Source organism: Castor canadensis, chromosome 12 (assembly GCF_047511655.1).
Source record: "Castor canadensis chromosome 12, mCasCan1.hap1v2, whole genome shotgun sequence".
Taxonomy (NCBI): domain Eukaryota; kingdom Metazoa; phylum Chordata; class Mammalia; order Rodentia; family Castoridae; genus Castor; species Castor canadensis.
This window is the reverse complement of record NC_133397.1, coordinates 31,507,888-31,526,120: the sequence shown is the minus strand read 5'-3', so window position 1 is coordinate 31,526,120 and position 18,233 is coordinate 31,507,888. Positions and strand designations below refer to the sequence as shown.

Below are 18,233 nucleotides of genomic sequence, written 5' to 3'. Positions count from 1 at the left end.
TAATATGTATATGTATTACAGTGTTATTTATCATGAGGTAATTAACCATGAGCGACATACAGTATTTTTATTTTTCAATTTATGTAAGTAATATAACATCTCATTCTACCTTTGTTCCCTCACTCAGTTATTTTAGGTTTATTAATGTGGGTGTGTAAAACACATTCACTCTTTTAAACTCTTACGTAGCTTTTAATCACATCTTTATTAATTATTATTCATTCTCCTGTCAGTGGATATTTTTGCTGTATCTAATTTTTCCCAATTAAAAACATTGCTTCAGTGAACATCCTTATAAATTCCTCATACATGTGTGCTGTGAGAAATTTTTTAGGGAATACACCAATAAATGGAATTGATGGTATATTTTATTTTATTATTACTTTTTGGTGGGACAGGGTTTGAACTCAGGGCTTTGCACTTGCTTTACCACTTGAGCCATACCTCCAGTCCATTTTTCTCTGTTTGTTTTGAAGATGGAAACTCTTGAACTGCTTGCCCTGGCTGGCCTCATATCATGATCCTCCTGATCTCAGCCTCTGAAGTAGCTAGGATTACAGGCATGAGCCACCAGCACTTGGCAATATTTTGCTTCTTAATATAGATTTTAACAAACTAAAGAAACATTAAGTACCATACTTATACACATATATGGAGATTGATAGATGGGCTGTTAAGTAGGAATAACAAAAAGAAATTGTTTAAAAATACAAATATTACTTTAATTTTGTTGGGGGGATCCAGAATCAATATTCAATTTTAAGGTGAGGTGTTGGTATTTTATCTAACTAGTTCATTCATATAAATTGAATTTAGAGGTCTGGTAATAAAATTATCTAATACTCAGTTTAGAATTGAGTTCTCAGGAGACCTCTCAGTTGTGAAGTATAGGGATCTAGGCTGTGGCAGTATTTGTATAGGATCTGTGTAGTAAGGCATGCAGATCCCTTGCTTAACAAAAAAGTGTTACAATAGAGAATTTCCATTCTGGAAATCCTCTTTCTTATTATAAGAGCTGAGATCTTCCACTGAAAAAATGTGTGTATTTACATGAGAGCACACAAACACACATGTAAATCTCTGTGGATATAATGAATCATCTAAAGATTGCTGCAGCACTTTTTTATTTTTAAAATCTTTGCTTTTGAAACAAATTAAAAATTTATTAAAAGGTACAAGAATAGAATAGTGAAATCCAGTATTCCCTTGTCTTAGATTCACTAGTTCATATTTTGTCACCATGGTTTATTTCTCTGTGTAATCCACACATACATCATCATTGTTAATACCATTATTAATTTTGCCAAAACATTTGTGACTTCATTGAAGTCATCATGACACTTTACTCTTGAACACTTCATGGATATCTTAACAGCAAGGTCCCTTACACAGTCAGAAGAATTATCAAATTTAGGAAGTTTAACATTAATACAATGATACTGTATTATTCTTGTGCAAATTTCAAAAGTTGCCCTAATAATGACCTTCATATAACTTTTTAAAAAATCTAGCTGTCATATTGCTTTAGTCTTCTTTAATTTGGGATAGTTTCTCAGCCTTTATCTTTTATGACATTAATGTTTTTGAAGAGTACAGGTCATCTGTTTTTTAGAATGTTCCTTGATTTAGAATTGTCTCATTTTTCCTCAGTTTAGCTTAAATTTGGCTTATGCATTTTTGGCCAGAATACTACATAAGGAATGTTATCTTTTGCAGAATGTCATATAAGGAGACATTTAAAATTGCTTTTCCCCATTATTAGAAAACTTTAATATCTTTGTTAAAATAATGTCTGCCGTGTTTTTCTACCTCAATGTTGCCATTTTTCCCTTTATAATTAACAAGTGATCTGTAGAGAGATACTTTGAGATTATCTCAGTTGTCTGCTTCCCATCAAACTTTTACACAGTTTTAGCATCCAGTATGCCCAAATCATTTATTATTACCATAGTTTAAAAATCACAATTTTTTAATGTTTATTTTTTTGATTGACACATACAATGCTATAAATGTTGGGGGAAGAATGTTACTGTTCAAGATTGAAATTTGAAATGTTTTAGAAATAGCACATTGCTCTAATTTTTCATTTTCAGAAGATTCTGTGCCTACTCCTGATGAAGTAAGCATGCTAACAGCAATTGCACTCTTCCTGTGGTCTGCTAGTAGTGAAATAATAGGAGTCCAGTCATTACAGAATGGCTGTGTGAACAGATTTAAAAATGCATTAAATTCATGTGACCCATGGGTAAGTTACACTTAAACATTCTACTTTATCAGGAAATTTTCAGATTGATTCATTAAAATATAGTACATATAATAAAAATCTAAGTGTTTGCAGTATGAATTTTAAGTGGAAAAACTGGAAAGACCACTGTGCTTAAGAGCTAGGAGTGACACACATGAATATATATATTCACATATGCAGAAATTCTCTGGTATCTGAAATACTTGATTAGCTCTGGGCTATATAGGTGGAGACTACATGAGTTCATTGTGTTTTTCAGTATTTATTTCAATGATACCAAGGATGTTAAAGGATAAATTTACATCATTAGATGTTTCAATGAACCTATGGAAAGCTCTAGTTTGTCTAGAAAATGTGTTTTAGGCGAGGCCCTGAGTTCAAACCCTAATTACTGACAAAGAAAAAAAAACAGGAAAATGTGTTTTAGTGTTTTACAATATCAAATTCTAAACTAATGATTCTCAAACATGCCGCACATGGGGGAAAACCCGTTTTGGAATATTTCTTGACTTTACCACTAGCTTCTGAACTAGTCTGCAGATTGTGGCCCAGGGATCTGTATTTTTCAAATGTTCTCTAGATATTTTTGATGTCTAGTGAAGTTTAACAATTCATGTTCTACTACAGCACTGAAAAATTTTTATTCCTCCCTTTTTGTCACATATATTGATGAATTTTTCTTCCCTTTTAAAAGAAAAATTATTAATATGAAGTTTTTCTAACCTAAAATAGAGCCAGTGAGACTTTAAATTCTAGGCCTAGGAAACTTAAATTGGTATAACCATTTGTTTCCAGAGAATCAAATGGATTTCAGATATAGAAAACAATGTGAACTTATAGCTTTGTTTCAAATCATTTCTGTATTAGCCTGCCTTAGAGTATTAGGTTGAAGTGGGAGAGACAATTATACGTTAAAGGAAGAATTAAAAACAAATTGGAATTCCTGATTTCTGCCACTGTATACTATAGAAATATATGAGTTACATAAACATGGTGATTATCATAAAAGGAATTTTTATTAATTTCTTTTCAGCTTTATTTAGTTGCTTATTTAAAGTCCTGTTATTCTCCTCCATTTTTCTAAGTCAAAAATGGCATTTGTGTTTTCATCCTGCAGTATCACTTTTTTTCTGTGAATATTAAGATGCAATGTGATTGCAGAGCATATAAGAGCTGTCACACATTTTAATGTTAAAATGATTTTCTTATATAGGTCCAAGCCAAATGTTACCAGCTTCTTCTATCAGTTTTTCAACATTCCAACCGTGCCCTTTCAACTCCCTATATCCATTCATTAGCTCCAATTGTGGTTGAAAAGCTAAAAGCTGTTGAAAGAAACAAACCAGCCAGTAACACAGAACTTTTAGCTGTTCAAGAAGGAATTAAAGTTCTTGAAACATTGGTTGCTCTTGGTGAAGAACAGAACAGTAAGTACTTTCTTATAAAAAGTGATTAGTCCAAAATGAAGATCTCTATCATATATAAATCTTATTTAATATTAGACACAGGTTTTTGCTGCAGTAAGTTTACTAAAGAGCAATTACTGTCTGAAAGTATATTTCCTCATGTTACTAATATAATGTCTTGAATTGATTTATATTTCTTTTTAATGAATAGGAAGTCATATGAATTCCTCCCTCCCTTCCTCCCTTTCTTCCTCCCTCCCTCCCTCCCTCCCTCCCTCCCTCTCTCCTTCCTTCCTTCCTTCCTTCCACCCATGTTGTTGTTCATGCTAAACACACATTCTACCCACTGAGTTATACCTCCTGTCCTGCAATAGCTATTCAGAATTCTCTACTACCTTTCCAGTTTCCTGGAAAATTTTCCTGTAATATTTGCAAAAAGCTGAAAAAAGTGTGATAAATTCAAACATTTAAATTTTACTCTTAGGAATTATGTAACTTATATAGAATATAGAGGTAAGTATAAAAAAATGTTGCCATCAAGTTAATATCATATGCTCATTCATTTATTTATTTGTTTGCTGGTATCCTCCTAATGAATGTCATCATGTTCATTAACAGGACACATTTACCTTTTTTTGTTCATTGTGCTGAAGATCAAACGTCTTGCACATATTTGGCAAGCACTGTACTACTGAGCTATACTCCAGCCCTTCCTTTGTTTTTTTTATAGCATTTAGCCTTAGGTTTTAATTTTTTTAAAAAAGCCAACTACTTAGCTTGGCCTTGGTGGCTCACACCTATAATCCTAGCTGCTCAGGAGGCACAAATCAGAAGGATCAAGGTTTGAAGACAACTTGAGGAAATAGTTCAGGAGACCCTATCTCAAAAAAACCCAACACAAAACAGGGCTGGCAGAGTGCCTCAAGTGGTAGAGTACCTGCTTATGAAGCATGAGGCCCTGAATTCAACTCTCAGTACTAACAAAAAAAAAAAGCCAACTGCTTATTCTATCTCTTAAAAGTTTTGGCATAGTACATAACATTTGTAATCTGAATAAAACAGTCCATTAAAAAATTTTAAAAATGATAGTGCTTATTATTGATACATCTCACTAATAATACCACAAATTGGTCTGATTTGAGAGTTGAAATTATAGTGCTTTGATTATTTTGTACTGTTAATTTTTATTTGAAAGGAAGTCATTTATTTTGGGGATATTGCTGGAGCCTACTTGCTATTAAACTACAATTACACAAATAATATGTAAGCAGATTCTTACTATTAAAAATATCAAACAATACATACTCTCAAATCAGACCAATTTTTGTTGTTGTCTTTGTTATTTACAGGAGTCCAGCTACTTGCTCTTTTAGTTCCCACTTTGATCTCTTACCTGCTGGATGAAAATTCTTTTGTCTCAGCAAGTTCAGCTTCCAAAGACCTTCATGAGTTTGCACTCCAGAATTTAATGCATATTGGACCTCTATATCCACATGCTTTCAAGACGGTAATGGGGGCTGCTCCTGAGTTGAAAGTACGTCTAGAAACTGCTGTTCGAGCAAGCCAAGCGAGCAAAGCTAAAGCAGCTGCCAGGCAACCAGCCCCTACCATACATTCTGCACCAACAATTAAGCTAAAAACAAGTTTTTTTTAAATGTGTTCTTCTTTACATGTTTTATTTATATTCCATCCTAATTAGTGACAGTGTATTATCCCAGGTTGTGGGTTCTGTTTATTCGTATATCAGTATCCCAATGCTTCCAGGTAGGTTAAGTGAAATAATGTTTGCACCACTTACTGATTTTTAAGGAGTGATTTTTTTAATCATGTGACTGTATTTTCGTTTTTCTCTAATAATGGTTCTCTTTTATTAATTACTTTTTTGTTGTTTTTATTTTTTTTTGGTGATAGGGATTAAACCAAGGGCCTTGCTAAGTGAATGAGCTATACCCCTAGGCCCTAATTAATTTTTTAAATATTGAGCCATGATCTTTTAAATTTAAATGCTAAAAACATAATTGTATCATGTAGTTTGGAAGCTTAACGTTACTATCAGGGAAAAATAAGTCAAAATTCAGCATTTGTCATGGAAAAAATTAATTAAAAACAAAGACTTTAAATTTTAAAAGTAACCCAAATAATAGAAAGTCTCTGTTTCATGGTGTATATATTATGAATAAAGTCACATTTTCTAAGCACTTTCCAAAATATCTTTATCTTTCTGATGGATTTTTTTAACTTTCATATTAAATTACTAAGTTATGCTTGTGTATATTTCAGTTGTTAATCAAACAAAAATTCTCATTTAAAGGCCCATTAAAATGTTTCAAATGTGGTATAATGTTCTACATATTTTGATGGCTAAAATTTAGCCTAAGTTATTTTGTAATTAAAAAGTCTCAGGTTCTGACTGTGGTTGGTTTCATTCATCAAATATTTATTGATACCTAGGGTGTGTAAAGCATCAATCTGAATGCTTCAGGACATACAAAAATGAATTAGTCATAATTGTTAGGTATGCCATTCTCTCATGCGATAGGAATTTTACCATGTAGCACAGATAACTGATGGGGGTGAATGTTTGCTACATAGCATTTAGCAAGTTTTAAACACCAGGTTTTACGAGACAGTGTAACATAGACTGTGTCATCAAAAGCAAGTAACTTTTCTGAACATTTCAAAATATATAATTACTTATCACTTGTTACCTGCTACTTACTCTCCTCATACGCATGCCCCTTGGCAGCTCGCACATCCTTGCCTTTCTTCCTCAGTCTTTCAGATACTTCTGAGAAGCACTTTCTCACCCCTATTTTCTAACTGACTTTTATTTCTACAGGGTTGATTTTCATTTCAGACTTGGGTTTTTGTTTTTGTTTTTATTTTTGGTAGAATTCTATTCTCATTCCCTATAGAGTATATAAAATTCAGGATAGTGCTGCCTTCACCACAGTCATTGAACGTTGTCGTCACTCCAGAAAGAAAACCATATCCTTTACTAGTTGTCTCACTGTGTCCTCATCTGCCTCCAGCCAGAGGCTGCCATTAATTTCATTTCTGTCTCTGTAGGTTTTCTACAGTGGATATTATGTTAATGAAATCATATTGTATGTGGTCCTTTGAACTAGATTCTTGACTGAATGTAATGTTGTCAATGTTCAACCATATTTTTGCATGAATCATATCATTCCTTTTTATGGCTAAATAATATTCCATTGAATGTGCACCACATTTTATTTATCCATTCATCAATTGAAAGCCATTCAGGTTGTGTCTACCTTTTTCCTATTATGAAAATGATGCTCTGAATAATATTTGAGCAACATTACGTAAGTTGTAATAGCTCTTCAGTATATACCTAGAAGTGGAATTGCTGACTCAAATAGTAACTGTTTGACTTTTTAAGTAACTGCCAGATTGTCTTCTAATTTATTTATTTTTGCACACATGCATGTATTCACATAACCTCTTTTCACTGTTCTATTTATAAGTATATTTATTTCTGCCTTGGCTATTTTTTACTGTTCTTAGTACCTCCCTGGCTTTCCCATCATTTCCCTCTTTAGGGAAAACTGCCTCATGTAGCAGCAGTGTTCCTCTGCCTGTCTTCCCCTCTCCTTTTCTCTCTTGCATCTTTATACTTTCTGTAAGCGCTTTTAAGCCACTGACCATTTCTAGTTCTCTATGAAAAATCTCACTGAAGATTTATTTTTATTAATTTCTTTCATTGCTTAGCCCATGAGAAATTTTCAACTTGTATAATTATCTTTTTATGAACTTTCAGTATCATGAAGTTCAAAGGAGAAGCTTCATTATAGCCAGTAGATTCTGAAGGATAATCTGAGCAGTACTAATAGGATAAGAAACAAAGTATCTTCTGTTTGCTTTCTAAGTTCTCATTAATCAATTCTATACATTTGAGTTCTCAATTTAACTGAGAAAAATAAACCCTGAAGTCAGGTGTTCCTGTTCTTCATAGGTTCTAAGGACTAGGGATAAAACCTTGGATGAGCTAACCCTTTGGGTCTTCAGTTTTCTCATCTGTGAACTAAAAGGAAAATTTAATAGATATTCTCTCTGTGATCTTTTACATATCTAAAAGTACATTTGTCTGTATATTTATCCACTTATTTTTTATCAAGAGTGAATCATTAGCCAATCCTTTAATGTAGTATTATAGCATAGTATATTATTGAGTATGGTAAGTAGTCTTTACTGTAGATAAAATTGCTATCTCAGTATGACAGTATAAAATACAGTAAATATTACAGTGCAGGCACAGAGGTTAAAATATTGGAAGCCAGGTGCAGTGGCTCACGCTTGTGTAATTCCAGCTATTCTGGACGTGGAGATTGGAAAGATTGTGGTTTGCAGCCAGCCTGAGTAAAAAGTTGATAAGACACCATTTTGACCAATAAAAGCTGGGCATGGTGGCATGCACCTATCATGCCTGGGAAGTGTAATAGGAGGATCCCATTCCAGGAGATCCCTATTTGAAAAATTGCTTAAGGCAAAAAGGGCTGGAGGTGTAACTCAGGTGATAGAGCACCTACTTAGCAAGCATGAGGCCCTGAATGCAAACCCCAGTACCACAAAAAAAAAAAAAAAACCCTGACTCAATCATTACAAACCCATTTCTAGTTCTTTCACATCTAAATAGTTTATGGGGGCTGGTGGTGTGGCTCAAGCAGTAGAGTAACTGCCTTGCAAGTATGAAGCTGTAAGTTCAAATCCTAGTACCGACCCCCCAAAATAAAAAGTTTATAGAGTTACTACTTACGGAATTTTACTTAAAAAAGAATATCATGTTTTGGGCTGGAGGTGTGGCTCAACTGGCAGAGCGTCTGTCTTACAAGCACAAAACTCCAAGTTCAAACCCCAGTCCCGCCAAAAAAAAAAAAAAAGAAAACCCAAAAAGGCATATCTTAATCATAATTTACAAAAATATCAAGCTAAGTTTTTGGTGCTGGCACTATTGAAAATCATGCATGTTTAAGTGACCAGTGCAACTGTTTTTCTTTTCCTAAGGGAGAATTTGTTCACAGCCTTTGTATCCTATTCACAATTCTGTCTCTTTTTGTCATTGGAACTCACAGGTTTCCACTTCAGGCTTTGTTTCCTCATACATGTATGCTTGTCTTTGCTCTTTCTCTCTTTACTTTCAGTCATGGTCAAAGACTCCATGGAAATTTAATTGGACTAGTTTGGCTTTTATAACTTTTGAATATTGATCTTCTCTTTAAATCTCTTCCTTCTTTCTAACTTCTAGTTACAAAGGAAATACCTTTATTTCATTTGTAAAACAAAATGTACAGTTTTTCTTATACAATGAGTATAAAAGTAGAGTCAGAGTTAAAAAGAAAATCAATTTTATATCTTGTTCTAAACTAGTGAGCTTTAAGCATAAAATTTTAATGAATGCATTAAAATTTTGGGAAAGTTCCCACACCTCACCACCCAGAACAAATTAATGTTTATAGTAAGTCTATTTCTTTTCATAGTTATAATCATCCTATATATTGATGTTGAAGCCTATCTTCTGCATTTATTTTGTAAGAATTTCCCCATATTGTTACTCAAACAATATGGTATGGATTTAATAATGATCATTTTGATGTACCATTATTGACAACTGTTGTCCTTTACTTGGGTACTTTGTTTCTACTTTTTACATTTTAATAAATAATACTGCATTTGGTACTTTAAAAATAAAATATCTGTAGATTATTTCCTTGACATATATTTCCTAGACTCTATAAAAATATGACAGGTTTGAATTTTGGTACAGACTGTTGAATCTTGTTTTGTATTGTAGTTTTTTGTGGTGCTGGAGCTCAAACACAGGGCCTTGTGTGTGCTAGGCAAGGTCTCTACTACTGAGCTATATCCCCAACCCCAGATTGTTGAAAACAATATTTTTTTGGAATGAACAGACATGAAAATGGGTCGTTGTTATCCAAATTCAAAAAAAAAGGGCTGAGAGATCCCTGAAATTGCCATGAATATTTTGATATACTCAAACATTATTTTGCTAAAGGCATTTTAGTTGACTGTATATCATTAAGAAGTTAGTAGGAAAGCTTAGTGGAGTTTGGGCTGTTCTTAGTGAAAGTACAATTGTTGATAATCCTCTTCTGCACACTGAGACCTCCAGGGTGTGTGAATATGGGGTAGGAGAAGGGTTGGAGGATCAGCTTTGGATGCTGGTGTACATCTAAGCCAGGTTAGGTAAAGAAATTGAAGTTAAAAAGGAGCAACGTGAACATTAATTTTCAGTTAGGAGAATGGAATAGCCTATCCAAACCAACATGTTGTTATTTAAAATTAGTTGTTTGCAATTGAACAGAAGAATTTCCTAAGATTTATAAGTGCGAAGCCAGAGTTCAAACCCCAGTCCCACCAAAAATTTTTTTTTCTAAGAAAGCTATTTTTTTTTAAAGTTTGCCTTATGATAGTGTATTCCTTGATACTGGACATGTACAACAAACTTGAATTTCTATTTCCAAAAGATTTTTGTGATATGATTCACTAATGCTGTCTTTTATTCATCTGCCATAAAAGGCTTACATTCTGCCTGGGAACGGACATAATAAAATGATCACTGATTGTGGTAAGGATTAGGAATGAATGGTATATGGCAGGAAAGAGATAATAGGCAGGGATTCTTAGGGTTGTCAAAAGCCCTCACCTCTCTTCTGCTCTTCAGATTTACATACCTAACCACATACCTGCTGGTTGGCTCAGAGACTCCTCAAACACAGTTAATTTAAAATTAAACTCTTCACCTCCTATCTAAAACGTGCATTCCAGCCTATGATCTTCTAGTAAACGGCTCAACTATCCTGTTGCTTTAAAGCATAGATATTCATATTATCACTGATACTTCCCACTCTCTCCCTCACTATATTTAGTTCATTATCAAGTCTCCCCAATATCTTATCAAATCCCTCCATGTGTCTTTGCTACTATTGTTACTATTGTAGTCCAACTCATCATGCTCATTTGCCTTATAGATGGTTCAATTTACAAGTTTTAAACTTTATTGTGGTGTAAAGTGATATACATTCAGTAGAAACTATACTTCAAATTCCAATCTTTTCCAAGGCTGGCAACATGCCATACAATGCTCTCTCCCCATGTCAGGCAGTGGGAGCAAACCACAGCTCCCAGTCAGACATTCTGTCACAAGGACTACCAACCAGTACTCTGTGGTACACTGTGTTAATAAGCTACAATGTTTGGTAAATTAGGTGCATTAGCGCATCTTCAACTTACAATATTTTAAACTTAAGAGAGGTTTTTAAGGATGTATTCCCATGGTAAATCAAGGATTATCTGTGTAGGTAAGTGGATGGTAGGCTCAGTTTGCCTGGGTTACAATCTGTACAATCTTGGACAAGTCACGTGTCCTCTTTTTGCTCAGTTTCTGCAACTGTAAAATGAAAATAATAATAGCATCTATCTTATAGAGTAGCACTGGACTAAATTATTAATACTTGAAACGGACCTTAAAATAGTGTCTGGCCCTGAGAAAACAATGCCAACAATATAGCATTTTCCAAAAAGAAAACATTACAACTTTGGCAAATTCTGATACCCTGCTGAAAGCTCTTCAGTTGGTTACCTTAGCATAAAGACCACTTCTTTAATGTAATCCTCAAGGCTCTGAATAATCTGGCCTCTGACTTTATTATATTTCATGCTGATGTCTATGGCCATATGGGAGTGTTCTTAGCTGTCAAGTGAGCATGATCTTTTAACCTCGTACGGACTTTATAAGGACTGAATTCACGCTTGTAAAATGCACTGTTTCTATTGAGTAAATGCTCAATAAGTATTAGCTATAAAATAATTATTACTTTCATCCTAAGCTTTATATTAGCCATATTGGACTTCTTCCAAATATAAAATACACTGTATACTTTTTCTTCTTTAAGGTATTTGAACTTTGCCTTAAGCAAAAATTTAAGGTCCATCTACTCTGTTCTAGCTGTTATTATTATTATTATTTATTATTTTTAGCAGTACTGGGGCTTCTTTCACATTTTAATATGGTTACACTTCTTACAGAAAGACTGCAATATCAGTTTGCTTTTTTTTTTTTGACATCCCTCTTTTATTAAGTTTTTTAGGATAATTGATAATCTATACTTTTAGTAGGAGGCATGTCATTAAAAAAAAAAAGATGAATGTTTATGTCTTCTACTTCCAAGATCCTTATCAGTCTCCTTAGATGGTCATAAGCACAGTTAAATGTAAAAATCAACATGTACAATGTCATCATATTTTCCAGTTGAATTTTTTTGTACAAATAGTACTTTTACAAACAGAAATTCCTAATTAAATCTAGGATCAGAAATGGCTGCTGGGTGGTGAGGCACTTTAAAACAACTATTTAATTAATTTGGGAACTTGACTTTGTAACTGAAACCTAATAATTCAAATTGGATAAGGAAAACTCCTAATAAGTTATGATGAAGTGTATGTGTGTGTGTATGTATATGGGTTTTGTATGGGTTTTTTTTTTTTTGCTTTGGGTTTGGAGGTAGTCAGTTCTGCCACATCAATCAAGAGAAAGAATAGAAATTCACTGAAAGGTTAGGAACTGGGCATACCTTTAAAATTTCAAAAGTATGTATTATTTATATGGTGTTAAGATAAATGTTCCATAAAACTGCTAGCTGAAGCCTAGATAAGAATAACATCTGTTTTGAGGACAGTATTTATCATTGCCCAAGATAGTTAAATGTTACAGATTGTAAGAGATGTTCGTTTGAACTAGAGTAGTTTAAAAAGTGTTCCTCAAATATGTTAAAAGGGCAGCAAATTTTTCTCTCCTTGATAAAATATTGGCCTTTCTGGATAGCAATGTCATTTGAATTTTCTAAAATGAAAACTCTGAGTCTACATTTAATGTCTCTAAAATATTTGAATTTTTTTAAAGGTATGGCAGTGAGATGCATTTGTAAAATATTCATTAAGCCTGAACACTGTCAATCGTTTGCCACATAGAAGGTATAGATATTACTGGAATATTCACTAAGTAAAATGAAAATATTACCTGGTTTCTAAGGCACACGATTAGCTACAGCATGTAAAGTGTGATTTATTTGATGCACTGCAATAAGCTCTCAGAACATTTGCTGTACTCAGGTCGAAATAGGCAAGTATTCACATAATATATTCGTTTGTAGTCCAGAAAGGTATTTCAACTAAAATATGTCAATTGTCACATCTGTAATCACTTAGAAATTACTGCTGTCATGCTTGGAAGTTTCTATAGAGAAATTTTAGGCTGATATACAGTGCTCAATGCTTTACAGTGTTAGACAAACTCGGTTCTCTTTTGTTCAACAATGTCTCATTTCCACTACATAAAACCTGGTCTCCAGTCCCACTATCCAATGCCTGCATTACATTAAGTCTTACTCCACTGTTGCCACACAAAGTAATTACATTATAAAAGGCCTCGAGATCACTCTGTTCAAATGTAACAGCTGGTTTCATTGATGCTTCAGGAGCAAGGGAACTTTCCCCAACAATTCTTAGGTTAATAAATTTGATTTTCCAAGTATTCTCCACAAAAGGACAGCGAATAAGTCCAAAAATTTGTTCAAAAATTCCCAAACAACTGTTTTCTCTGTGGACAGTCCCTGCAACTCCAACCATAACTAACCCATGGGGAGATGAAGCACATTTCAGTCCTCGGGAATCCAGGTTGGGGCTGAGAAAAAGAAATTCTTCTTTCACTAGCGACAGCAGACGAAGGCTCACAATTTCTGCTCCATGGTAGTCTATCACATTTTGCTCTGAGGTATTGTAAAAAAACCTAAGCTTGACATCATGCCAGAAGTGCTGTGGCCCCCATTCATCTTGAGGCGGTCCCAGAAATGGATTCTGAGAATTAAGAAGTTCAAAGAACCAGTGGCATAATTCTTCTCCTAAACGACGAAAATCAACTTTTTCAGCTTTTTTATCTTCTTTTGCCTGCTGTTGAAAGAGTTGGATGTCTTCTGTCTTTGTAACTGGCTCTGCTGTTTCCTTCAGTTTCAGTTGAGACTGCTTTTTCCAATAAACTTTTGCATGCTGAATAATACTATGTTTTTCGGTAGCTGGAGGTATAATTACTCCCTGTGTTGCTAAGTACTTAAATATGACTTCTCTGCGGACTTTTTTGCGCTTCAGAAGTTCTTCTACACTTTGACTATACTCTAATATTGCATGAATAGCATTTTGGCGGTCCTTAGGCTGCACTAGGCAGTTGGTGACGGTGTCACACAGGGCCATGATCTCGTCGTTGTCCAGTAGGCCGAGCAGGTTACGACAGCCCTCCTTCTCTAAGGGACTGAGCCCCGACATCTCGACCCCCGGGAAGGGGGGAGAGGACGACGCCCTCAGTTTGCTTTTTGCCATATACTGAGAAGCATATTTAAATTGTCTCTTTTCCCTGTAATGAATTTGTATTTATTGACTCCTTAAGTTTGAATACAATCAGCTCATTGGTCATGTTCATAGGAAGTATATGTGATCTGTTTCAACCTACTCCTCTTCTACTTTTGTTCTGCTATTGAGGGAAGATCTGGGAAAAGGGATAACCTCGATAATGGTAGAATTTTCCATTATAGAGAATAACTGCAAATACTATAATTAACACTTATTGAACAATAGTAGTATACTGAGAGATTGCAAAGCAGAGGGAGAGAGACATAGTACATGTAAAATAGGTTGATCCTGTTTTAAGACATATAAGAAAAACATGAATCTTCAAAAATTAAAACAAAATGTACTGGACTCCTTCAACTTCATTCATTTTTCTTGTTTTTCTGGCACAGATTTTTTTTTCTCAATCATAGTTGTGATACAAATATTGTGCAAAAGAAAAATGTTCTACATTTGTATTCTTTTAAGAATCAGCTTAATGTATGTCTAAGGAATTCCAGGTGGGAGTTTGGGGACATGACACTGTTCTGTGTAATTCAGACCAGGTGTCTTCTGCTGAGAAATGGCTATACCTGGAAGCAGTGTATAGTTGACAGGAATAGCCAGTTTACAAAAATGCTCTTACACACACACACACACACACACACACACAGAGTTACTTTTATATAACAAAGATTATATGCTAATTATTTGAAATTCAGTTCCTGGTTACAAATGGGGAAACCAACTTTAAAACAAAATAATTTCCTTAGTAGAGCATTTATTCATTGAAAATTTTTAAAAAGAAAAGGGGTAGAGAAGCAAGGAATGAAGTTGATGGGAAGAAAGGAAAAGAATGTGTTCAAAACCTAATCTGCTTTCTAAGAGACATAGACTCAGGAGTTGATCACCATTAATATTCCAGGAGAAGTCTTCCTACAGCTTCAAGGCTGTACAGTCTAAAATAGTCATTTAGTGTAATATACATTGAAATAATCTATCCTGTTTTACATATAGTAAAGCAACCTTGATTTTATCTGTGAAGTATTTTTCTCTATCAGCCATGATAAAATTAATTTTAATTAAAAATGAATTTTTGTTTAAATAAAGTTAGATTTTATTAGCTAAAATGATTTTTTAATTAAATTATTATTTTAATTATTATTTGGGGGAGGCAGGGTCTCACTATGTAGAACAGGCTGGCATCAAACTCTGGATTCTCCTGGTCTCATCCTCTTGAGTGTTAGGATTACAGGTATACAGCATGCCTGGCCTAAACTTTAAATTTGAAATTACAATTAGGTAACTCCCTAACTTCAACCATATGCTTCCAAAAGAAAAATAATAGTAATAATAACAACCACTAATGGAGGCTATTTTCTCATCTTATCACAAGCCTATGACATAGAGTTGATTCTTGGACTCCAAGGAAGATTTCAGATGATACAATTCCTTCATTCTTAACATAGTATTGGCTATTTCCCCAACCCATTTTCAGACTTGCAATTATAAGTTTTGCTGGAGTCCAGGGAAAAGTAGATGCAGGTAGGCAGAGGAGGTGGAGGGAGATGAGGGGGAGGGCATATGGGAGCAGAGGTGGATAAACAATGGGTTCTTGTATATTCCTGTTTGGGAGGACACTCTCCACTCACGCAGTTTTCTTTTATTTTCTGTTCAGAATTCGGAAGGAGCCATGAAGTTCAATTTGAAGACTTTTCTTTGAGTAAAGATTCAGACCCAAATAATTGGGCATTTTGAACAGTTTAGGAAAAACACTCATTTTAATGAAAAGTACAAAAAAAGCAGATGAATTTTCATTTTACAGAAATATAATTCTGTTCCCTCAAAGCGTACATATATAAAACAAAAAGCAAACACTTCTGATGTAAATAATCTTTTAGCATTTTATATTTTTCACTTTAAACTGGTTATACTGATTGATACATAAAGCAACACGTCCACAATTGCTCTGTGTGCTCAGAAGGGACACCCTATTTCTATGTCACTTTGGTTTTATAAATTATATAATGAAAATATCAGCAAATCAATACCACCTTGAGGTCTGAGGCTTAAAGTTTAGCTTAGCCATTAATTTTTTTGGTTGTTTTAAGATTAATTTAATTCTACTAAATAAGTCCTGAATAGGGGTGAGGTATGAAAAAAATCCAATTATTGAGCCTCTAGTATTTATGCATATATATGACACATATATATGTACATATAAATATGTATGTATGTGTATCTGTATACGTTCAGTTAGTCTTATGAACTGTATTATGATAATAGCTATTATTCAGTACATACCATGAACTATACACCATACCAGGGGGGTTATATTTTTCTCTCATGAAATCTCAGTCACTTTATAAGGCAAACGTTATTCCCAAATTATAAATGAGAAAACTGAAAGTGAAAAAATTAAAGTATTTGTGCAAGATTTCCAAATTTGGAAAATTATAGAGTGAGAAGTAATGTGTAGGTTTAACTTATTACAAATGTCATGACTTCTTTAGTTATTTTTTACAGAAATTTTCAAATTCAAAAGACACTTTTGCTATTGTGATTGAGAATGTACATCGACAGGAAACTTGTGATGGTCTGTTTCATAATTTGGTAGTTACATGAAAATTGTGAAAGTTCATTAAGTCTTTCTGTATATATGTTATATTCAATAAAATTAAAAATTCATGTTAAATATATAAAGTGTGAGAAGCAGACAAGCACAAAGGGAAAATCATCAGTCAGTTAGATCACTACTCAAAAACTTAACAGTTTCAGAACTTGTTCATACAGGCGGGAATTATGGGACTCATAGACCTTGTTCTTTTAGAGCAATTTAGGGCAAAAGAACTCTAAGAGAACACCTATTTTAAAAGTTTTGGTTTTTTTAAAGTGACAAGTAAATTTCTTCATAATTTTTCTTACTATAACCATTGTTAATATTGTAGTTTATTGAATGATACGACATAGGTAATTATACTATTTTGGGTTCAAAGAAGTTCTTGAAAAGCAAAAAATATTAAGTAATAAAGTTGAACTATGAATTAAAACAATGCTTCTGTATATGTATGGTATTTCCCAGTTAATGTATATGTTTTATAATCTGACCTGAATGGATTAAAAGGAGTTATCTGACAGGTCTTCTTTTAGAAAAAATAGCTGTTAACATTCAAATTTGTAATATTACTTAAATCCCTCAGATGAAAAAAATATGCCACTGTTGCATTATTATCTCCTTGGTACTTTGGTGCATTAGTAAGAGGTGTCAACCTGTTTATGAAAAGCTAACTGAACCAGCAATCAGGAGCTTTGGGTACTAGTTTTCACTCTATCACTTACTCAATGCCTCATTGTGGACAAGTCTCAATTTCTTCAGACTTTAGTTTTTCAACTGTAAATGAGAAGATTGGCCTTGTCAGCCCCAACAATTTAAGACACCGGGAATTTGGCCAGACCTGGATCAACTTTTTATGATAATAAAGAATGAATTCACAAAGCAGAAGCACTGAATAACTGGGGGAAGAGAGCTTGCCATCTTTACTTGCAACCAGAGCAGATACAATGTTTTTCCTGTCTTTTCCCCTAGCCATGGTTGGGGGAGGGGGACGGGGACAGGGACAGGATGTCCTTCCCTTCCATATACTTCATTGCCTTATATTTTTACTTTTTTTTTTTCAAGGCCATTAGGACTGATAATCCAGAAATTATCCCACAAAACGGAAGGATTACAAATAAATTGTTAGGGCGAGAACAATTAAGCAAAAAAGTATTTAATTTCATTTTCACAAAATGAAATTTTGTGAAATTTTGTTTTTCAGGCGCCTTCCTTTTTCCATGGTCATATCGTAATTTTGTAGTGACATATCAGGGAATTCAGAGAAGGAAATCATTTATGAAGAGTCACTTAAAAGGATTTTGTTGTACCTTTACTAGGTTAATGTTGCCAGTATGCAGGTAAACTGTGGAAGAAACTCAGACCTGGACACTTGAGAAAGAAGTTGCTGGATACCCAAGAGGGCTCTCCAGAAGAAAGGGACTTTGTCCTTTCAGAAGGTGTAAGGAGGGCACTGAGATTATGTATACTATGTGTATGAATATATGCCAGTCTCCCTTTGGTGACAGGCTCTGTGCATGTCCCAGGCGCGGGATGTAATCAATCAAAA

At 33.9% G+C, this 18,233-nt stretch overlaps 2 protein-coding genes across 4 annotated transcripts in view; one reads left to right on the top strand and one right to left on the bottom strand.

Annotated features, from left to right (window-relative positions):
• Positions 1–8,568, top strand: part of Heatr5b (HEAT repeat containing 5B) — a 93,461-nt gene extending 84,893 nt beyond the window's left edge. For all 3 annotated transcript variants that reach the window (XM_074049508.1, XM_074049509.1, XM_074049510.1), the window contains 3 exons: positions 2,094–2,245; positions 3,459–3,672; positions 5,001–8,568. In XM_074049508.1, the coding sequence (XP_073905609.1) occupies positions 2,094–2,245; positions 3,459–3,672; positions 5,001–5,305 (671 nt within the window). In that variant the 3' untranslated portion in view covers positions 5,306–8,568. The remainder of the gene's footprint in view (positions 1–2,093; positions 2,246–3,458; positions 3,673–5,000) is intronic.
• A 3,581-nt stretch (positions 8,569–12,149) lies between these two features.
• On the bottom strand, positions 12,150–14,038 carry LOC109690659 (uncharacterized protein C3orf38-like). Its single transcript, XM_074049511.1, has one exon. It carries the CDS (start codon positions 14,008–14,010, stop codon positions 12,961–12,963), a length of 1,050 nt encoding a protein of 349 aa, XP_073905612.1. The 5' UTR covers positions 14,011–14,038; the 3' UTR covers positions 12,150–12,960.
• Positions 14,039–18,233: the final 4,195 nt, after the last annotated feature.